The sequence below is a fragment of the Chrysemys picta genome, chromosome 10, assembly GCF_011386835.1.
Source record: "Chrysemys picta bellii isolate R12L10 chromosome 10, ASM1138683v2, whole genome shotgun sequence".
NCBI classification, from domain to species: domain Eukaryota; kingdom Metazoa; phylum Chordata; order Testudines; family Emydidae; genus Chrysemys; species Chrysemys picta.
This window is the reverse complement of record NC_088800.1, coordinates 36,632,290-36,655,634: the sequence shown is the minus strand read 5'-3', so window position 1 is coordinate 36,655,634 and position 23,345 is coordinate 36,632,290. Positions and strand designations below refer to the sequence as shown.

The 23,345-nt window shown below is 42.9% G+C and overlaps 2 protein-coding genes across 3 annotated transcripts in view; one reads left to right on the top strand and one right to left on the bottom strand.

Moving 5' to 3' along the window:
* PSTPIP1 (proline-serine-threonine phosphatase interacting protein 1) overlaps window positions 1–17,814 on the bottom strand; it is a 91,434-nt gene extending 73,620 nt beyond the window's left edge. The window contains exon 1 of one of the 2 annotated variants that reach the window (XM_005290595.5): window positions 17,457–17,814. In XM_005290595.5, coding sequence (XP_005290652.2) covers window positions 17,457–17,489 — 33 coding nt within the window. In that variant the 5' untranslated portion in view covers window positions 17,490–17,814. The remainder of the gene's footprint in view (window positions 1–17,456) is intronic. The other variant, XM_042842390.2, reaches the window with a different exon arrangement.
* SCAPER (S-phase cyclin A associated protein in the ER) overlaps window positions 1–23,345 on the top strand; it is a 524,758-nt gene that overhangs the window by 81,491 nt on the left and 419,922 nt on the right. The window lies entirely within an intron of this gene.

Below are 23,345 nucleotides of genomic sequence, written 5' to 3'. Positions count from 1 at the left end.
AGTAAGGGACCGTCTGCTGAATTGCTGCCGAACAGCTGGACGTGCCGCCCCTCTCCGAAGTGGCCGCCCCAAGCACCTACTTGGTAAGCTGGTGCCTGGAGCCGGCCCTGGTCTGACTTTACCTGGGAAGTTACTAGAGCAATGTATAAAACATTCCATTTGCAAATACCTGGGGGTGTAGGGGTAATCACTAGCAGTCAGCATGGATTTACCAAGAACAAATCATGCCAAACCAGCTTGATTTCCTTCTTTGACAAGGTAACTGGTTTGATGGATAGGGGGAATGTGATGGACATAAGATACCTGGATTTCAGCAAAGCTTTTGACACAGTCCCACGTGACATTCTGATACATAAGCTGATGTCAGATTGGAGGGAGGTCTCAAGTGGGGTTCCACAGGGATCTGTTTTGGGTCTGGTGTTGTTTTAACATCTTATTAATGACCTAGATGCAGGAATAGAGAGCACACTGATCAAATTTGCAGATGACACAAAGCTGGGGGGAGGGGTTGCCAATGCTTTGGAGGATAGAGCTAAAATTCAGAGGGATCTTGATAAATTGGAGAACTGGGCTATAGACAACAAAATTAAATTCAACAAAGACAAATGTAAGGTGCTACACCTAGGGAAGAAAAACCAAATGCACAAATATGGAATGGGGGTAACTGGCCTGGCAGCAGCACTGCTGAGAAGGATCCGGGGGTAGTGGTGGATCACAACCTGAACATGAGTCAGCAATGTGATGCTGTTGCAAAAAAAAGCAAATGCAGTTTTAAGTTGCATTAACAGAGGCATAGCTTGCAAGCCATGGAGGTGATAGCCCTGTTCTATTCGGCACTGGTTAGGCCTCAGCTGGAGTACTGTGTCCAGTTTTGGTCACCAATGTATAGAAAGGATGTAGAAAAACTGAAAAGGATCCAGAGGCAAGTGACAAAGATGATCAAAGGGATGGAGTGCAAGCCATATAAGCAGAGACTAGAATAACTGGGTATGGTTTTTTTTTAGTTGGAGATTAAGGGGGGACATGATAGTGGTCTTCAAATACTTGAAAGGCTGCCATAAAAAAGATGGAGAAAAGCTGTTCTCTCTTGATACAGAGGGCAGGTCAAGAGGCAATGGGTTCAAACTACTGCATAGCAGATTTACATTAAATCTCAGGAAAAAAACTTCCTAACTGTAAGAACAGTAGGACAATGGAACAGACTGTCTAGGAAGTTATGGAAACTTCTTCACTGGAGGTTTTCAAAAGGAGGCTGGATAGCCTTGGATGGTTTAGCCACAACAAATCCTGCATCTTGGCAGAGGGTTAGCCTAGATGACCCTTGTGGTCCCTTCTAACCCTATGATTCTAAATGCAAAAGCAAACTAACTATGTAGAACCTCAGAGTTACAAATAGGATGACCAGACGTCCCGATATTATCGGTACAGACCTGATTTTAGGGGACTTGTCCCGCGTGCCGACCTTACATCGGTCGGGACACCCTTTGTCCTGATATCGGGGACTATATGGACCGCAACCGCAGCAACGCTTCCTGGGGCAGCTCCCGGCACCCACCCGCCAGCAGGAGCACCGTGTGCTGCAGGGGCAGGGCTTGCAGGTGCCGGAAGCAGGCAGAGAGCCCTCCGCCCTCCTCCCCCCCCGACCCCTGACCCTAGGAGCCAAAGGGACCCGCCTGCCGGATGCTTCCCAGGATGGGAGCCGCCCCAGGTGAGCACCGCCGGGACTCCCCAACATGCCCCTGGCAAGTCCCTCTGGCTCTTAGGGTTGGGGGGGCTGTGCATGCTGCCAGCGCGTGCAAGCCCCACTCCGCGGCTCCAGCAGCTCCCATTGGTGCTTTTCTCGGCCAATGGGAGCCACAGAGCTTGCGCTTGTGGCAGGCGCAGCACATGGAGTGTCTGGAGACTCCCCTCGCCACTCTCACCCCAGACACCTCCTAGCAGGGCTGGTGAGTGCAGCCGGGGAAGGGGGCAGGGTGTGATGGAGTGAGTGTCTGGGAGGTGTGTGCGCGCTGCTGGACTGTGAGGTTGTGGAGGCCGCTGGGCAGTGGGGGAGGTTTGTGTGTTTTGGGGTGCTAGACAGTAGGGGCCTGTTGGGGGGGTGCTGCGCAGTTGGGAAGATCTGTGTGTGGCAGCGCACTGGGCAGTGCAGGTCTGTGTGGAGCATTGTGTAGTTGTGGTGGTGGGGCTGTGGGGAAGGGCACTGGGGGGGAGGAATAGGGTGACCAGACGTCCCGATATTTCGGTGTCTGTCCCACAGACGCATTTTGTCCTGATATCTGCCGGCAGCCCTTTTTTTTTTTTTTCTTTTTTTTTCTTTTTTTTTTCGCTCAGCCGGCGGGACTCAGCTTTTTTTTTTTTTTTTTTTTTTTCTCTGCGGCAGACATCCCCCCCCCCCACCATGTGTCCCGATATTTTCTTCCCCTCATCTGGTCACCCTAGGGAGGAAGGAAGGGAGGGAGGGGAAATCTGTGTGTATTGGGAAACTAGCGAGGTGGGGGTTCTGTGTGGGGTGCTGGCAGCTGTGGTGGGGTTGTGGGAAGGGGGGCGCTGGGCTGGGTATGTGTGCACAGCACTGTGCATTTGTGGTGGAAGGGTTGTAGGGGGGCTCTGGGCAGTGCCAGCTCCAGGCACCAGCGAAGGAAGCAGGTGCTTGGGGCGGCCAATGGAAAGGGGTGGCAGGTCTGGGTCTTCGGCAGCAATTCGGTGGCGGGGACCCTCTTCTGTCCCTCTTGGAGTGAAGGACTTGCTGCCAAATTGCCGCTGAAGAATGAAGCGGTGCGGTAGAGCTGCCACCGAAGTGCCACCAATCGCGCCTTTCTCTTTCGCTTCGCCGCTTGGGGCAGCAAAAAAGCTGGAGCCAGCCCTGGCTCTGGGCATAGTGGATCCAGGGAGCGCTGGGCAGGGGAGCTGTGTGGCGCAACATGGGCCCACCCTCAACAGGAAGGGCACGCTGGTAGCACAGGGCCAGGCGAACCAGTGTGCCTCTGGCTCTGGTCTGGGCTGTGCACTTGTGTCTGTCTGTTCTCCCCTCCCTCACCCCTCCCCACTCGACCAAAGTGTCCTGATATTTCACTCTTGCGATCTGGTCACCCTAGTTACAAACACCTCAGGAACAGAGGTTGTTTGTAACTCGGAAATGTTTGTAACTGAACAAAACGTTATGGTGATTCTTTCAAAAGTTTACAACTGAACTTTGATTTAATGCAGCTTTACAACTTTACTATACAGAAGAAAAATGCTGCTTTTAACCATCTTGATTTAAATGAAACAAGTTCAGAAACAGTTTCCTTACCTTGTCAAATCTTTTTTTAAACTTCCCCTTAATTGTTTTAGTAGTTTACGTTTAACACAGCACTGTACTGTATTTGCTTTTTTTTGTCTTTGCTGCTGCCTGATTGCGTACTTCCAGTTCCAAAGGAGGTGTGTGGTTGACCAGTCAGTTCATAACTCTGGTGTTTGTAACTCTGAGGTTCTACTCTACAAAAACCAAGATTCTTTTGCCAACTTCTTTTGTTTAGAATGTAGTTACCTACAGGTACAGTTTGTGCAAAATGTTGAGATAAGTGAGATTTTCAAGGTAGTGGTGTTCCTTTAAACTTTTCTGTCATCAGATGACTTATGCCTCAGCTTAATCAACAAACCAAGGTTGTCCGTTACTGGATAATCTAAGGACAGAGAAATCTGACTCAGTCACTTCCACCTATTTGTTATGGAGTGAGGCCAGAGAGTAGTGTTGTTTTTCTGAGGGCATTTTGGTTTCTGGTAGATACATGGGCTAAAGGCTAGGTCAAAGGTTGTTCCAGCATATTATTAGATAATATTTAATCACGTAAGAGAAACTGAAAATAAAATTTGGGGAAGACTCTTGGTCTCAATCTAACTTCTGTTAATAGTGAATATGCAGATATTACAAAACTCAGGCCAAAAATTTTCCCCACATTTATGTATCTGTTCCTCCCTGTTTTATTTCCAGTATCTCTTTTTAAGAAAAAATCTTCTCCTGTCTTCAGATACATGTTCGGCTCCATCCTGAGCTGCAGCTGGGTTAAGCAGTCGTACAGTTCTGAGCAGCTCAGGTGTGAGGGCAAAGGTACCTTTTTACGCCTCCCTAAGTGGTCAGCCTGAGCATACGCCAAACTGTCTCTCAACGTAATTTAGAGCATCCTGGTCCTTATGTAAAATAGATACTAGACCAGGGGTAGGCAACCTATGGCACGCATGTTGATTTTCAGTGGCACTCACACTGCCCAGGTCCTGGCCACCGGTCCGGGGGGCTCTGCATTTTAATTTAATTTTAAAAGAAGCTTCTTAAACATTTTAAAAACCTTATTTACTTTACATACAACAATAGTTTAGTAATATATTATAGACTTATAGAAAGAGACCTTCTAAAAACGTTAAAATGTACTACTGGCATGCGAAATCTTAAATTAGAGTGAATAAATGAAGACTCGGCACACCACTTCTGAAAGGTTGCTGACCCCTGTACTAGACTTTCAGAGATCCATAAATATATTATTTTTAAGTAGCCAGCCGGTGCCACTGTTGTGGACAAACAGATACCCCTTTGGAGGTGACATTTTCTGTTTCCATAGTGCTTTAAGCACTTCCTGGCTTGAGGATCGAGACAGTCAAGGGTTTGAACTGAGGATTCCCCCCGTTAGCATGATAACCATTCTGAGACAGCAGGCTGGCTGCAGTAGTGGTTTTGAGATGTGAGACATCATCAACTGAGGACTAAAAGTGAGACCACTCAATTCCCTTGAATTTACAACCTAAGCAGGATTTGATCCCAGATCTATAAAGGTTATGGAAAATATGTTAATCCACTACAACAGGGACATGCCTCCTCTCTCTCCTCGCTAACAAACTTTTCTGTCAATTCTTCTTATAGAGCTTTTAAGTACAAACTGCTTCTTCACATTGATTCATTTACTCCTTCCTGAACTTGTTTCACTTTAAAGTCACACAGCCATTCTCTAGGCCTTTTCCCCATCTGAGCCTCAGTTTTCTCAGTGAGAGGTTTGTGTGTGGTAGATCTCCAGAATATGAAAGGACACGTGTTTAGGAAATTTTCTCTATTCCTTGTTGTATATGGGAATGAATTCCTCTGGCTCCTAGCAGAGATTATCCACATGGCTAGATAGTCCTCTCAAACCACAAAATCCACATTTAACTAATGATCTTGATCTTCCAAATAATTTTCAACACATCCTGTTACTCAATATGATGCAATATGCCAACTCAATCTATCAGGATGGTGTGTCACAAAACCTGAAAAATTGTGCAATCTGACGACAAAAAGAAATTCCGCACAACTAACAAGTGTTTCATGAAAACATGGAACATTCTACTGATACAACTTTGCTTTTTCAGGCAGAACCTGCCTACTATCCACACACAAATTGTCTTACATTGCTTTCTCTTGCACCTTATCCCAGAATAACTAAACTGCTTTGGAACGGAAAACTCTATTTTGGTAGGAAGTTTCATATGGACACATCCCTATTCTGATACAAGCTATGATATAAACACTTTCATATTGACATAACTGCATCCAGACTAGTGATTACACTGTATTGGTTTGAACAGCAAAAACTATTGTTTAGATCAGCCCTTACTAGCAGGCATAGTGGCATTGTGAATGGTCTCATTGACTCGGAGCTGCAGCTCCAGCTAACTAGAATGAAATGCCTGTTCAACTGGAAGAGAAAACTAGACAATGTTGATCCTTAGGAAACTTTCTCTTTCGCCATAAGCCTTTCTGGTATAAAACAAACTGATGCTGTAACTGGTCTGCTCCATAGTATGTCATGCTGTAAAGAACTGCAAGATTGTCTGACTGCTCTCCCCCTGTGACAGCCACATTTCATGTTGGTCAATCTCCCGAGGCTATCCCTCTGAGCGCACTCTACTCACTGAGTAACCCCTCCCTGTGGCCAAGTCTCACTTGGTTATTACCTCTTTGGTCTAATTTCAGTTGTTGGGTTTAGGGTGTGGGTGCTGGATGGAGTTGGTGTTCTGTGATATATTTTGTGTTTTGTGGCTACAGACTAACACGGCTACCCCCTGATACTTGTGATATACAGTCGATCAGGCTAGAGGAACTGGTGGTCCCTTCTGGCCTTAACCTCTATGACTCTCCTACTGTTCCCTGAGGCGCTCGGAATTGTGATAACAGGATGGAACTATGTAACCAATGTCTTGATTTTTGCTGCATTGAAGTCTCTTGGAGTTTTTATTGTTTGTATCACAGTAGTGACTAGAACCCCCCAATCAAGGTTGAGAGCAAGATTGGACTCCAAGTTTGTATTTGTCCTTTGTTTTTGTTTTTGTTTTTTTTTTGTTAAAGAGAGCCTAGCAGAGAATTCCAATCACTATTTCACATGTGAGGCCTCCTTGCGGTGTTCAGGATGGAATGAAAGCATAGCTCAGAGCAGGAAGAAAACATTTTGTCAAGAACAAATCATGTCATACCAACCTTTTTTTGACAGGGTAACAAGTCTTATGGGTGGGGATGTGTGGTAGATATGGTATATATTGACTTTAGTAAGGCTTTTGATACAGTCCCACATGACCTTCTCATAAATAAGCTAGGGAAATACAGCCTAGATGGAGGTACTATAAGGTGAATGCATAACTGCTTGGAAAATCATTCCCAAAGAGTAGTTATCAGTGGTTCACAGTCAAGCTGGAAGGGCATATTGAGTGGGGTTCTGCAGAGAATCAGTCCTGGGTCCAGTTCTCTTCAATATCTTTGGGTATGTCTTTCTGGGCAATCCATTTATCCGGGATCGATATATCTCATCTCGTTAAGAACGCGCTCACCATCGACTCCGGAACTCCACCAGAGTGAGCGGCGGTAGTGCAGTCGACGGTGGAGCCGCGGCCGTCAATCCCGCGCCGTGTGGACCCCAGGTAATTCGATCAAAGATACTTCGACTTCAGCTACGCTATTCGCGTGTAGACCAGCCCTTTGTAAATGATTTAGATAATGGTATAGAGAGTGTAGACCAGCCCTTTGTAAATGATTTAGATAATGGTATAGTGAGTACACTTATAAAGTTTGTGGGTGATACCAAGCTGGGAGGGGTTGGATTAAAATTCAAAATGGTCTGGCAAACTGGAGAAATGGTCTGAAGTAAATAGGATGAAATTCAGTAAGGACAAATGCTTAGGAATGAACAATCAATTGCACACATACAAAATGGGAAATGACTACCTAGGAAGGAATACTGTGGAAAGAGATCTGGGGTCATAGTGGATCAGAAGTTAAATATTAGTCAACAGTATAACACTGCTGCAAAAAAAGCAAACATTTTGGTGTGTATTAGCAGGAGTGTTGTAAGGAAGACACGAGAAGTCATTCTTCTGCTCTATCCCACACTGATAAGGCCTCAACTGGAGTATTGTGTCCATTTCTGTGTGCCATATTTCAAGAAAGATGTGGACAAATTGGAGAAAGTCTAGAGGAGAGCAACAAAAATGATTAACAGTCTATGAGGAAAGAGAGAAAATTGGGTTTGTTTACTGTACCCTGAAGTGTCCAGCCCTCTCCTGAACAACTCAGAGAAATAATAAGGTTCATTTGTTCCTCTAAAGACACAAAAACACATCCCAGCTTATCAATGTAGCTGAGGTGAATACATTCTTCCCTTGAAACACCTCACTGAGTTGGATTATAGTAAAATAAAACTAATTTATTTACAATAGAACATAGGTTAACTGATGCTAAGTAAAAGAAATAAAGTTAGAAAGGGTTACAAGTAGGGCTGCCAAGCGATTAAAAAAATTAATTGTGCGATTATTTGCAGTGTTAAACAATAATGGAATACCATTTATTTAAATATTTTTGGATGTTTTCTACATATTCAAATATATTAATTTTAATTACAACACAGAATACAAAGTGTACAGTGCTCACTTTATATTTATTTTTCATTACAAATATTTGCACTGCAAAAAAAATAGTATTTTTCAATTCACCTAATACAAGTACTGTAGTGCAATCTCTTTATTATAAAAGTTGAACTTACAAATGTAGAATTATGTACAAAAAAAACCTGCATTCAAAAATAAAACAACATAAAACTTTAGAGTCTACAAGTCTAATCAGTCCTACTTCTTGTTCAGCCAATCGCTCAGACAAACCAGTTTGTTTACATTTGCAGAAGATAATGCTACCTGCTTCTTTCTTTTTTACATCACCTGAAAGTGAGAAGAAGTGTTTGCATGGCACTGTTGTAGCCAGCGTTGCAAGATATTTACATGCCAGATGCACTAAAGATTCATATGTCCCTTGATTCTTCAACCACCATTCCAGAGAACATGTGTCCGTGCTGATGACAGGTTCTGCTTGATAACAAAGCAGTGGGGACCATCGCATGTTCATTTTCATCATCTGAGTCAGATGCCACCAGCAGAAGGTTGACTTTCTTTTTTGGAGGTTTGGGTTCTGTAGTTTCCTTACCAGAGTGTTGCTCTTTTAAGACTTCTGAAAGCATGCACCACACCTCATCCCTCTCAGATTTTGGAAGGCACTTCAGATTTTTAAATCTTGGGTCGAGTGCTGTAGCTATCTTTAGAAATTTCACAATGGTATCTTCTTTGCATTTTGTCAAATTTGCAGTGAAAGTGTTCTTAAAACGAACATGTGCTGGGTCATCATCCGAGACTGCTATAACATGAAATGTATGGCAGAATGCGGGTAAAACAGAGCAGGAGACATACAATTCTCCCCAAGGAGTTCAGTCACAAATTTAATTAACACATTATTTTTTTTAACAAGCGTCATCAGCATGAAAGCATGTCCTCTGGAATGGTGGCCAAAGCATGAAGAGGCATATGAATCTTTAGCACATCTGGCATGTAAATATCATGCGACGCCAGCTACAACAGTGCCATGCGAACACCTTTTCTCACTTTCAGGTGACAATATAATTAAGAAGTGGGCAGCATTATCTCCTGTAAATGTAAACAAACTTGTTTCTCTTAGCGATTGGCTGAACAAGAAGTAGGACTGAGTGGACTTGTAGGCTCCAAAGTTTTACATTGTTTTGGTTTTGAGTGCAGTTATATAACAAAACAAAACTACATTTGTAAGGTGCACTTTTGTGATAAAAGGATTGCATTACAGTACTTGTACGAGGAAAATTGAAAAATACTATTTCTTTTATCATTTTTACAGTGCAAATATTTATAATAAAAAATAATATAAAGTGAGCACTGTACATGTTGTATTCTGTGTTGTAATTGAAATTGATATATTTGAAATTGTAGAAAAACATCCAAAATATGTACTACATTGCAATTGGTATTCTATTGTTTAATAGTGCGATTAATCACGATTAATTTTTTGAGTTAATCACGTGAGTTAACTGCGATTAATTGACAGCCCTAGGTACAAGAAGATAAAAGTGAAAACATTTAAATGTCTAAAACTCAGGGCCAGTGCGACCATTTAGGCAAACTAGGCAGTTGCCTAGGGCGCCAAGATTTGGGGGTGCCAAAAAGCGGTGCCCCCAATTTTTTTTTACAGCGTTCCTACGCCCCCTCCCCGAGCACGTGGTCGCCGCTCCACTTCTCCTGCCTCCCAGGCTTGCAGCACCAATCAGCTGTTTGGCACCACAAGCCTGGGAGGGGAGGAGAATTAGAGCAGGGGGGGCGGCGTGCTCAGGGAGGAGGCAGAGCAGAGGTGAGCTGGGGTGGGGAGCTGCCGCACGGCTCCCCGGGCCGGGGGCGTGTGAAGCTGCCGCGGGGGAGGGGGAGCTGCCGCAGGGCTCCCCACCCCAGCTCACCTCTGCTACACCCCCTCCCCGAGCACGCTGTCGCCGCTCCACTTCTCCCGCCTCCCAGGCTTGTGGCGCCAATCAGCTATTTGGCGCCGCAAGCCTGGGAGGGGAGGAGAATTAGAGCAGGGGCAGCATGCTCGAGGAGGAGACAGAGCAGAGGTGAGCTGGGGTGAGGGGCTGCCGCACGGCTCCCCGGGGGGGGGAGCTGCCGTGGGGGGGGCCTCAGGGCAGAGAGGGGGGTGGGGAGCTGCCGCAGGGCTTGGTGGGGGGGCGCAAGGTAGAAGTTTTGCCTAGGGCGTTCAACTTCCTTGCACTGGCCCTGCTGAAATTTAATCTAGCAAGTTTTGGTTCAAGGGTTTGCTTAAGATGGTCTTTCTCACCCACAGTCTTCCAGCAAGATGGGACTGACTCTTTTCTTGGTCAAGATCTCTCCCAGAGGCCCAAGGGTGCTGGTGTCTTCCTCTTCATAGGTGAAAGAGAGAGAACTTGAGGTTCTCTGCCCCTTTCCTTTATGGTCCAGTGGACCTTTAAAGTGAATTCATTCATGCAGTAAAGAAGGCGATCTGGAGTCTGGTGGTGAAGGAGGCTCCATGATTTTCTTTCCCCATGTGTTTTTGCTGAAATGCAAATTGGTCTGTTTCCTGCTATCCCCTCCCCCTGCTGTCTTGAGGACTCTGTTTACTACTTATATGTAAATGGAGAGAAACACATATTTCTCTGTTTAGGATAGACTGTTTAACAATTTTTACCTAGAAAGGGCTGTCTGCTTTTGAACATGTGCTAATAACATCATACAGGGGGAATTCATAACTGTACATATGATGTTGCTACATACATTTCACTATGATATTACTGACCAGCAAGTTACTAGTTTTCAGATGATACCTCACCAGGTATTTCTGTACAAAGAGTATTACAATGGTGTATAGGGTGTGAATTCAGGGGTGCTTTCGGCCACCATCAGCCAACCTGCCCCAAGGTTTGAAAAAACTGTTTCTTTACAAATCTCTTTTTTATTTGCTCTTGCCTCTGTATAGAGGAACAACAGCTGATGTCTCTAAACCCTTTTTTAACCCTTGCTGTGAATAGCTCTTTGCTACTGAGTTTTCTAAGGCGTTATGGCACTTTGCTTCTGTTTTCCTTTAAGACTGCTCAGCTGCAGCCATGGAACTTTTCAATTTCTGAGACTTATCCAGTTAGGTTTCTTAACACATGGAAGCAGAATTCCATTTCTAGTAAAGAGGTAACTTTTTAAGGAACTGAGAAACTGCTGGAACTTGGATGCATATTTTCAACATTCTTTTTCTTTTTTTTCTTATCCTGGACCTCCAAAATAACACTGAATGATTACAGTGCTGGGTTATGTACCTTCAGTGTTTGACTCAGCCCAGATGGAATTGTATTGTCAGCTTTACGTTATTTGACTGTAGTTGCTGAGAAATGTTTTACAACAAAAAACAGATGAGCCGCCTGAGATTAAGCAAGTGTATTACATACCATCTGACAGTCAGAATCCGCCTTGCTGCACTATGGCATGAAAGTAAAACCAAAAAATGACATTGGTGAGATAAAGACAGAGGAAGGAACCAAAAATCTGCTGTTTCCTAGGCAACCTGATGTGCCATCCATACAAATGCCCAGTGAGTGTCAAAGAACATTCCACAGCATCTTCAAAGCAGTACAAGAGAACATGCCCCTTAAGTTAGGTGATGTAAGACATTTTTCTTGCTACTTCTCTTGAATCATTGCAAACTTCAATGAAGCAGGTATGTGGCTGTGCTACTATGATCCAATCCTGGCAAAGTGAGACATCAGGTGGGGAGGAGAAGGTTAATGATGCAGTCCACAGTGAGGGAAAAACTTAAGAGATTAGATCTTTGAATCTAATTGATTTTACTATATACGAGAACAAGTTTCCCAGCCGTGGGTCAACGACATTTGTACAAAGCTATGCCCGCCTAATAATAATTGAAATTTGGATGTAAAGAGAATGTAGGAAACATGAGTAAAGAAAAGAAATTGCCCATTTGTGCCCAATAGAGTGTGTAGAATTGGGACAGATTTGTCATTTTGAGTCCCGTGATGGACTGCACAAGCTGTGACAACTAGAAGATCTGAGTGCTGGTGGCAGAAATGGTAGTGGTTAAACAGCATTCAATAAGAGCTCCATGACTCTTGCTCTGAACTTGAATATTCTTATGGCAAGATACTCTTGTTGCAAAATATTGTTTTAATTTGAAGTAACTCTTTCTGTTACTGTCGCAGCCTCTGTCCTGCTACATTTGTTTAAATGATTGAAAAACTTTACTGTGTAGATGTTAAATAATGTTAAAAATTCTTATGTTAAACTTCCAAACTGGGTTTACAGTCTCATCCGCTGGGTTCTCCTTCTTCTTCTTCTTCTTGAATCATTGAGGTCACTTTTGAGCAAGATAGCGGTTCTCCAGATTAAGCTCAGGAAGCAGGAGCAGTATTATTGTAGACTGTATTCTCATCAGTACCTGCACTTTTTACGCATGCACTCACTGTTGCGGTAGAGATGTAGGTCAGAAAAGGAACCATTAGCTCCAGTCTATGTTTAACAGCTGGTGTTGACTGTCTATTATTTCTCTTCAAATTAACTATCCCCAAAATAACTTGAGCACTAGTCTCATAGGACAAGATCATTTGTTCTGATAAGTTTGCTTATCAAAGGGATCCTGCAGACCATAGATTACAACATTTTTAGCACCTTTTTTGATGGCCAACATACAGTACAACCCCAGATGTATACCATCAGAATAGTTCCATTTCTCAGTTTTGTATTCCAAAAGCATAGACAATGTGTCCCAGTATTTTCCTGGCTTTCAATATTTTTCTTTTTATGGCGTCTGGACACCCACAGCAAAGGCATTCTTCATTAGTTCAGTGTTTCCCTTTCAAAGCTTTCATAATGCTGTTTCTGAAAATTGGCAGATGGCCCTTTTCATTTGTTGATTACACTATGTATTTTTTTTATTATTTCACTCCCTTTAGAAAGGCCCAGACTTCTCTTAAATTGCTTTGGGAACTCACTATCCAGTCAAAAACTGGGATCCCTAATTTGCAATAATATTTCTGGCTAATGAAATGTTTCTGTTCCCCTTGAACCCAACTCGAGTCTGCTGAAACTCTGGCTGTATTGAATTACTATGCTGTATCTACAAATATTAAAGCTCAGAAGACCACTGTGAAATGGACAAGTGCTATGCTGGTTTTCCAGATGAGTAAAGTGAGACTAAGTGACTTGCCTACAAGATCACAAAGCGAATCTATAGAAAAAAATAGGGAAAAGACTCGAGTCCTGCTTCCCAGATGCCTGCTCTAAACACTGGCCTGCACTACACTTCCAGATGCTTGATTCTAATAGTTTTCACCAAAAGAAATCAAAACAATATTAGACTGAACTAACCCGTTCTTCTAGTGGCAGGAGGAATAAGCTTATAGGAGCCATCAAACTCTATCTGTTGCATGTGAAATCCAATGCACTGAAAATGTACTACTAACCTAGTCCATTGTGATGAAATAAAGCTAATATAGCTAGACTATTCTTGGATGGAGATCTGCACAACCATCCATTTTGTTCTTCTGCACAGGAAGGGCCACAGATCCTATTCAGTGCGTTTCTAGCTTCTCCCTTGCTGCTGTGGAGACATTAAACCCTGCAAACTGTGGCTGTGTCTTTGCTTGGGGGTGGGGGGGAGAACGAATGCGTTTTTACACAGAGATAGCTACTGCAATGCAAAATCCTAGTGGAGTCAAGCCACAGGTAGCTTTTACTTCAGTGTAGAGAGTCTAGATCAATATCGGGTGGCAGTTGACCTTCATGTAGCTACATCAAGGTGTTTGTATCATTCCTACACATAAATACAATTTTTTCCAGCTCTCTTTTATTATTATTATTATTATTTATTATTACAGGAAAGTAGGCAAACATCTTGAGTGTCTAATGGTTTCACCATGTAAAAAGAGCCTCCTTGTAAAATAAAATATCAATCAGAATAGTGTGTACTAAGTATGTGTCTGCTAAGTCTCTCAAACAGTTCTTATTATGCCTGCGGAAATGTTGGACTCTTAGGTTTGTTTCTGCGCCTGCATATCATGGGCCACAGCCTCATTAGAAATCAAAACTTTTACTTTAGCCATCTGTGTACAAATAGTATACCTGTGTGCAGAAATATTGAGAGCAATCACAAAGCCAAAGTAATGTTTGGGGTTCACCTAGGCAGTAGATTTTGCAGTGTATCTTGCACAGAATGTATTTAAAGTTATGAGAGAGAGGAATCAGCTTGTTTGCCAGTAAAATTTGCTAATACTTTTCACTCTGAATGACCAGAAATTGAGAGTGCTGTGCTCAGTCCAGGGTTGGGAAGCAAGAACCTCATGTTGCTGGTCACATTTTCAATAGCATCTAGATGATTTATGACTAGGTCCCACATTTAGGAGCTCCAATTCTAGTGACTTTCAATGAGATTTAGATTCCCCAGGGCCTGATTCAAACCCCGCTGAAGTCAATGGGAAGTCTTTCTATTGACTTCAGTGAACTTGGGATCATGCCCTAAGTGCCTAAGTCACTTGAAAATGAGACATAGGCCCCTAAGTCACTTGGGTGCTTTTGAAAATTATACTCTGTCTTCCAAGATGATTAAGGAACAGCATTGAAAGGTGCCAGCAAAAGCCGTATCCAGTTCCAGCAAATTTTACGGAGAGTTTGACCAAATTTCCTTCAGCAGTTGCTGAGTTTGTAGACAGTTTTAAAAATACTTTGCAATTAAAAAAAATTCTACTGATTTTTGTTTTCCCCAAGTCCAGTTTACAGCAAAAATGGCTGAAGCGTGAAATTTAGCAAAGTCATTTCTGTGCTAAATTTTCCATATGTTTGACTGGGGGAGGAAATGAAAAATTAAACCAGTTGTAATGATTCATTTTCCGGAAAGAGGGTTCAGCTTTAAAGTATGGGCAACACTTAAGAGGCAGGGTGAACTGTGTGTTTTCTCTACCCAGCCCTAAAGACATAGATCTGCTGCTCTCAGGTCATGTATTCACTGCAAAAGAGTGTGTATGAGTGGGTGTTCTGTAATACAACAGTTGTTAACACAAGATAGCTCCCTCAATATAGAACCCTAGTGGAGACAAGGTATGGTTACTTTTTATCTCCCTGTCAAGGTCAACCCCAGCAAAGGGTACAGTGTTGACTTCGACTAGCTATGACAAGCTAAAAGCTATCTTTGCCTCAACTCCCTCAACTTAAATCCTAGTGTAGATGAAGCACAGGTAGTTTTTACCTCATAATTGCTAGTTGAGGTGAACAGTATACCCCTCACCTGGGGTTGACCTTGACCAGGTACATTGAGATAGGAACTACCTTTGCCTTGTCTCCACTAGGTTTTTAAGGAGCTATCTCAAGATAGCTACCATGAGGTGAAAACCACCTTGTTTTGTCATGAAGACATAGTCACAGCTGTTGGGGCCAGTTGAATGTGGGAGATGAATCTCTCATTGAAAGAGACACAGCAAATCTCTTCCAAAACCTGTCTTGCTATTGGACATAGCAGAAACTCATGGATGGGAAATAAACTGCCGATCCTGTGATTTATAGTGCCTCGCTGTGAGGTGTTGCACATTGTGCAATATCCTGTACATTCTAAGCTTTTATTTTAGTTTTTTTAATTGTGAAGATACAGCCACCGGATGTGTTTCTACCTTATTAACTAAGCCCTGCAAAAAAACTCTTTGTAGTCAGACAATAGCAAAAACAAAGGTATGTTCACTTTAAGGAGGTGTAAACTTCAAAGCCTAGTAGGAATTATTCAAATACTAACATTCCAAAATACAGGCAATGGGCTTTTACTGGGAAAAAACACAACCAAAACCTTGCTAGGACCAGATTATCAACTGGTGTAAATTAGCATAGCTCCATGGACTTCCACAGAGCTATGCTGATTTACTCCAACTGAGGATCTGGCTCCTACATACAAAAAAAGTATTATGCAAAATGTAAGTTGCACAGTTTAAAAAGAAGTCTCAAAATGCAGAAGCTGAAGTTACAGTAGCGCTGACTAGCTACATTTCCCCATCCTGAATATTACACTGTACATTTACCAACCTTAACAGAAAAAACAGGCCTGGAAAATCTCTCCTACGTGCACCCACGGCTGTGTTAGCATTACAATAGGAACTTTAATTTTTGTATTTTCGGGTCCTATTTTAACTGCTCAAAGCTCCTCCTGTGGGAAAACCCCCGGAGATGATTGAAGGGAGAAAAGCTCACCCAGGGAAACCATTGGCACCCACCCCAGGAAAGAATCCAGTGTCTGGTCCGCGGAACTGTGGAGTCTCCAATATTCACTGGAGATCAGGATCATCTGTGCAGAAGATGAAGAAGGCACCAGGGCCTGCTGTGTGCCTCTTCTCCGGTAACCAGGCTTTGCAGCTCTCGTAGAGACAAGCTGCTAAGGAGTTGGACTCCCTTTCCGGAGTGTAATTGCAGGGAAATGGAGTTTGCCTACTTCTCATTTGGGGAATATGGAGTTTTGTTTAGGTTAGCCATTTCTATTTTTTTACCTCTGCACCACTTCTCCTTTTTCCTTATCTCCCCACTCCACTCCACCCATGGTCCTTCCCCTCCACTTCACCCACAGGAGGTTCATTGTGCTGTGGGTGTGACATGAAAGTTAATGCAGCATTAGGGTTGAATTAAATTTTAAATGGATTCTCCTCAGGCTTGGTGAGGGGATGATGGGGGTAGTGCACTCATATTCACTCCCTTCCCACATGTAGATTCCTGATCCTTTGCAGGTGCTTTCCAGGGCTGGGGGAGAGGCAAGGAGGGAAAGAGGGGTGGGGAAGAAGTGTCATTTTCAGCCTGTAAGCCATACAGCGTTGGTTGTTTTTCTTAAAGCCCCAGCTCCTGCTTACAAATCTCAGCTTTCATTAAAAAAACCAAATTGTTTCTAACCCTTGTGTTTCCAGAGAAGAGATTGAAAACATGACAACTAAAGGCTCAGAAACCAAAAGGCAAATTAATATCCCCCCGCTCTAAAAATTATTATTACTGAAATTCTCATGATTTTAAGTCCATCTCCATTTAAAAAAAAGCAGGGGGGGGGGAAGACCTTGACTCATGGTTTGGCATACTGAGCCCTTAATGCAACATGAATGCCCTTCTGCATGTTTAAGTTAGATACACACACAGCAGGTGGGTGCATGGTAGGATTCTGTGTGGGGCTGTTAGTTTGGCTGACGCTTGAAAAATTCTAAAAGCAAGTATTAGAGAAACCATAATACCATTAGCAACAGTTCACCTGCTCAGAGTAGTGACTCCCTAACTCCAACAATTCCCTATAAGCAAGTGGTCTTGGGGCTGCATGACAAACTAAGCCTTGTTCCTTTCAAAAGAGTTTGAGTACTTAGTTTAGAAATAAAGCATCAGAACTCACCTGTCATATAGTCCAAGTTGACCATAACGCTTTATAATGTGTCTTAGGTTAAATGGTTATCATAGCAAACAGTATATTTTTTGGGGGGGAGCATAATTTGCTTCTAAACTCAGTTTGAAGAGTGAACTATAATTAAATTAATAGAAAATCTCTTTAGATGTATAAATGAAGGTATAACACAGGAAATATAGAGGAACTGCACACTTACCCAAAATGCATCTTTGAACTGCAGCTGTGTCATGCCTATTGATTTATGGAGGGGGAAAAATCCTTTAACAGGTTTGCTCTGAGAGCAGAGTAGCAGCGGCACTCAGCTTTGCTGCTGTTACTATACACCAGCTAGAGCAGAAAGTGAAACACTTCCACAGTCCTGTCTCTTTTAAAATGAAAAACAGCACTGGGCAGTTTGAGGAAGCTCCATCTGCTACTGTGAAGAGAAAAAACCTCACTAACCAAAAAAAAAACCAGCCTATCCCCAAACCTGTTTCTCTTCTGATAAACAGTTAATATTGAAATGAGGAAGCAGAGTGATGTCAAATGATGTCAGTTTGCTCCTCGCCATGTGTGCACGTGAGCTACTGGCAAAAAAAAAAAAAAAAAAAAATGGTGATCACAGGATCTGATCAACTACTCAAAGAGAGAATGAAAAAATAATAATAATAATGAGGAAACCAGCATAATAGAAAGAGACAAACCAGGGAGGAAATCAGATTAAAATAGTCACATGCTGAGGAGGCATTGCAGAAAAAATCATGCACCGCATTTCTTCATCATCTTTTTGGCAGAAGTTCACACACACGCACAGGAAGTGTAGCTGCAAAGTTACATTTTGCAGCCCCTTAGCAGGACTGAGGAAATCACAATGTCTTCATTGTAAATATATACATTTCTCTGATTTGCAAACTGCCTTCATACAAATGTCTTTGTGACTATTTAAAAAAAAAAAAAGGCATGCACACTGACATTGGAATGCTAATCCAGAGCTTCCTCCTGACATCATTGTGTAAAGAATTTTAAAATGTGATGATTCAGTAAAATGAGTGCTAGGAATGCACCCTGGGTGATCTGTCAAGTCACTTGCAAATAAAATATTACGGGAGGCACTGTCTTATTTACTAAGAAGCTGGATAAGTGAGTCTAGAAGTAAACTCCAAACTCTTTAAAAAGTGAGGCGTGAGTGAGAGGTTAGTTAGAGTTAACAGCTTACCAGCACAGAGATCTGAAGTTGTTAACCATTTTGAAGAGCAGACATTTAAGCTAACAGTGTGCAGAACACCTCACCCACTGAAGCACTGAAATGCATGTTTAAAACAAGTAGCTAAATCGGATGTCAGATATTTTTATAGGCCTGGAAATAATTTGTACTAACTTGGTAATTTTCTTTATTTGAAACTATGACTTGTCTCTGCTTTCCTCTTTACGCCATGATCAATGCAATTTGTCTGTCAGTCCCTTTCAAAATTTTTGAGGGGTTTTTATTTTAAAATTCTGACTGGAGTTTGAACAAGGAGCCTTTTGAATGTGGAGTAGGGAATAGCCCATACAAAGCTCTGGAAATCTGGGTTTCCCAGCAGCATACTATCCACTTCCAAACCTGGCCCACTATATGTTCATTTAAAATGCCTGAGGTGCACTCAATTAATTTTTAAATCTGATCTATTGAAACAGTACTTAGAACTGGTCTCTTTCTTTGAAGGATCTCAAAGCATTTTGCAGGGGTTTCCCCTGATCCTGCAGTCAGTTCCACACAGGTAGTCCTTGTGGCCACACAGAGCCCTCTTGACCTCACTGGTCCTCCCCGTGGGCATAAGTGTCTGCTTACAGTGATCTAATTGTAGGATTCGTTCTGCAATTATTGTTACTAGACATGCATGTAGTGATGCAAATGTAACATAAAATTGACATGTTTCCTCGCCTCCAAAGTTTACAATCCGAGAGACTAGTCACAGGACAACTGGTCAGATCAAGAAAGATGAGCAGAGGGTATTGGTGAGGAGAACAAAGTGGGAAGGATTTGTGGAAGTAGTGGGATTTCCGAAGAGGCAGGGCACTTGGTGGACTAGGCATATGGGACTGTTCAAACCAGCATGAAAGAGGCACGGAATCATGAATGGCAAGGAGAAGACTAAAGGCTCAGTCATGCAAGGTGCTGAATACGCTAGTCCTGATCAAGCACAGCCCTTGAGCAAATGCTTCACTTCAAGCATGAGAGTTGTCCCACTGCCTTCAATGGTCCTGCTTGCTGGCCCCAATCCAGCAAAGGATTTAAGCATACACTTAGCATCTTGCACAGTCAAGCCCTAAGGGAATAATAAGGAGAGAACATTGGGAGAAGCATAGAGAGTGTAAAAAAGGGCAGTAGAAGGAAAGGAGAGCAGAGATGTACAAGGACACGTTTATCCTCAAATTGAGCCTCCCTTCTCCTATGAGAAAGAGAAGTATTATTTCCATTTTAGAGACAGCCTCCCTGTGCTTCAGTTTCTCTCTGGCTTATAGTCACAAAAGACAGTGGCAGAGCAGGAGTCTTGGAGCCAGGATTCCAGGATTCTATTCCTGGCTCTAACTACATATTCTAGTTTAATGATCCACAGCTGCAAATATATCATTTCTCCTTTTTGATCAGAGCAACTAGTCAAAGTTTAGGGCTCTGTGGGTGTTCCAGTTGGGAGTAGAAATTGGTGGTAGCCAGGTGTTTCTTTGTAAATAAACAAAACTACATCAAGGAATGTACAAAGTCCTGTGTCTCTGAACACAGAAGTAACCAAGAACAAAAAGGAGTAATTTCTTGTCTTACCAGCCCCCCGCCCTTTTTGAGCTAACACCAAACCCCAAAATTGTGACCTCAGTAGGTGTGTGTTCTCTCTCACACACACCTACCCAAAACAATACTCAGCTCAAAAGCTCCTAGGCCGGTTCACATACACTTTTGTCTGCAGGGCTTATGTTTCCAGTTATGTTAATTGAGGGATGAGTTCACACCTATCAATCCCAACAGGGGTTTTAACCAAACTCAACAATGTTTCTTTCACCCATCTTATTATTTAAAAAAAAAAAAACACGACTATTGTCAACTAGCCACATATCTACAGCATCAGGGTTAGAAATCCTGGCCTCTCTCACACAGATTACTTCCTCATTAACTAGGGACTTGACCCTGCATTGTGCTGAGCATTATGGTGGCCCAAACTGAAGCCTAGGGAACTACTCACATGCTTATACTATTAAGTACATGTTGATGTGTTTTGCTGGATTGGAACCAGAGTGCCCAGAACCTTGCAGGATGGAGTCCTAAGGGAACCGTTCCTCTATCTCAGTTGTTAGAGAGAAGCTACATATGAATGAACAGATTTGACATACTCCATCCAGCAGAAAGCAGTCTTACATAGCACAACTATACAGGATGAAATATCTGGAAAAGTATTGCTTAGCCTGGCAGATGACTGATATTAATAAAGTACATATAGGCTTTGTTATGCAAGGAAGGGATAGATGCATTTCACTGCCACATTAACAACAATTTAAGAAAGCTATTAACTGTAGACTCTTCCGTTTCTCATTTAAACTTATGTGCTGTGCTATTCTATTTAGATTGAGGCTACTGTGTAATGAGGATAAATAGCATTCCCACTCTGAGGCTCTTGAAAACTGCACGAAGAAGTGCTGAAGTGCATTATGTGAAACGATTTAAGCAAATTATTATGCACTCCACTTCCAAGGAACTTGTCTTATACAAATAATTGTTTGTAGCTCTTGAAAAGTAAATTGAGAGCAGGTTTCTAATCTCAAAAATACAACAGGTGTCGATTAACTCTGCTAGTGCAGATGCAAGACCAGGCTGGGTATCAGATTTCTCAAACTTCTTAGGTGAAACAAGCTAAGATAAAAATCTGGCCATCCAAAAGTTTCCATTTAACATCCTTAAATATATGAAGAGACAGCAACTCCTTTCTATTTAGCATTTTCTCAGAAGAGGGATGAGAAGTAAAAGTGGAGGAACAATAATCTACCTAAGCTTTGGGGAATAAAATATCTTTTAAAAAAACAATCCAGAATCATACCACCATGATGGATCTTTCATGACAACAATTGCATTTCAACAGTAAAGACAATGAGAATGTATGCCTCTCTGAAATCTCTTGATCACCACTCTTTGACCACCAGGTAGATCTCAGTACAGCATGTGTGTATACGTGCTGCTAGGAAGGTTCTAAAGTCATTCCTTTTCTGCAAAACATTTTAACACATTCTGCCCTATTATTTTTAATCCTCACCAGTGTGCTTCACAGCTCTGTCCCTTTGTTTTCATGGTAGCAGCGGGGACTGGAATGACAGTAGGAGAAAAATGGAAACATAATATGGCCAGTGCAATTGGCCTCCGCTGTGCTTGAATCCCTTCATTAGCAACATGTTACTTGGCCTTCAGAGGGCTGTGCTTTAAAGCTGGACTTTCTCACATTATTAAATAGAGCAAGATGGTTCCAGTGTCATTTTTAGAGAGAAGTTATTTAAGAGGGCAACATGTAGTTGTGGAAGTAGGACATCAGTTCAAAATTACACCTGTCTGGAATTTCACTGGTGGTGGTTGGAAGTGAAGATTGTTTGCTGATAAAGTCTGAAATGGTCTCCGTCCGACAGGGACTCTCTCTCTGGTGTGCTCGTGGCAGGGAAGAAGGAAAGGACCACATGGTTTAGGTTCTAACAAGGCCACAACTTTATTGGTCAAAAATTACATCCGTTTCCTGTCGGGAGACAGCCCAGAGTAGTCATTTTTAGCCCATTAATCCTTTACCAATTCTTTGTGTGATCTCATCACAGGGGCAGCCAATCATAACACTAGGAGGTTTTCTGTGTGCCTCCACTCACCTGCTAGTATCCCTCCCCTTTCAGGGGTTGAGGTGAGGGGACCTTTGACACCTCCCCTCACCAACACTGCTATAAAGCGCATTGACGGGGCAGTCCCCCCCAGATATTGTCCTGGACCCTGGTTCACATTTGCCCCCAGGAAGCAAAACATATTGCCCCCATCTCATAAGGAGATGCCCTCAGGCTGGCCACCATGTTACCTTTTTTGATCTGGAGCCTAAATCAGTGAGTTTCTGCACTGGGCACCTGCTGAAAGGTGTGACAACTAAATAACTCACATAGGTCAAACTGTGGCCTCTGGGAGTGGGACGATCCCAGCCCTCTGGTTGAATTTTGCTGTCAGAAAGGTGAAAAAACATTGTCCAGCCTCAGCCAATCTGGTGGTATGAGGGAAAATTCCTTCCCATACCCAAAGCAACAACTAGCATAGCCTTCACTGATCCAGGTAGGGGAGCAGGCTGTGGAAGCCACCAAACTCACCTTTTGCTGGGCTCGGCACCCCGTCTATACTCTCCTTTGGCATAATTCACTATTTTTTCAACTTGTCTCAATGGATTCTTGTTTCTCTCCCAGGCTTTTTTTTTTTTTTAACTGAAATACTGTTTTTCATTTCATCACAAACAAGTCCCATAGGTGTGAACACTTAGTATTTCTTATCATGAATAAGGGGATGCATGCACACACAAGCACATACTTGCAAGGTTTTTGTATTTTGTTTATTGTATTTTGTAGTTATATGTGTGGAGGCTGATAGGGGCAGTGTGCTGGGAGAGAAGCTGAGCCCTGATTAGGGGGAAGGGCTTCTCTGCTTAGGGGTCCTATAAAGGTAGCCAGGCAGGCAGGCAGCGCCATAGACCGCTGCAGCGGCACAGGAGCCAGCAAACAGAGCTGTAAACAGGGGAGTTTCAGTGGGAGTTTGCAAGGGGAATTTCCGGAGGAGACTAAGTGGGTGGTGTTCTGCCAGTGTTCTGGTGCCTATTGGGGGTTTATTTTGCTGTGGGTGGTGGTGGTTCGGTTTGTGTTTCCCGGACTAACAGGTTTTAGGTGGGAAGGCTATGACCGATACAGAGGCAGCAGTGGAAGACACAATGAGGATGACTGGATGTGGAAGCTGCAGTATGTACGTGATCCTGGAGGGGGTACCTGAAAAGAGTTTCGTCTGCATGAAGTGCCGCCTGATAGAGCTGATGGAAGAAAAGATCCGAGGATTGGAGATGCGGGTGGAAACTATGGT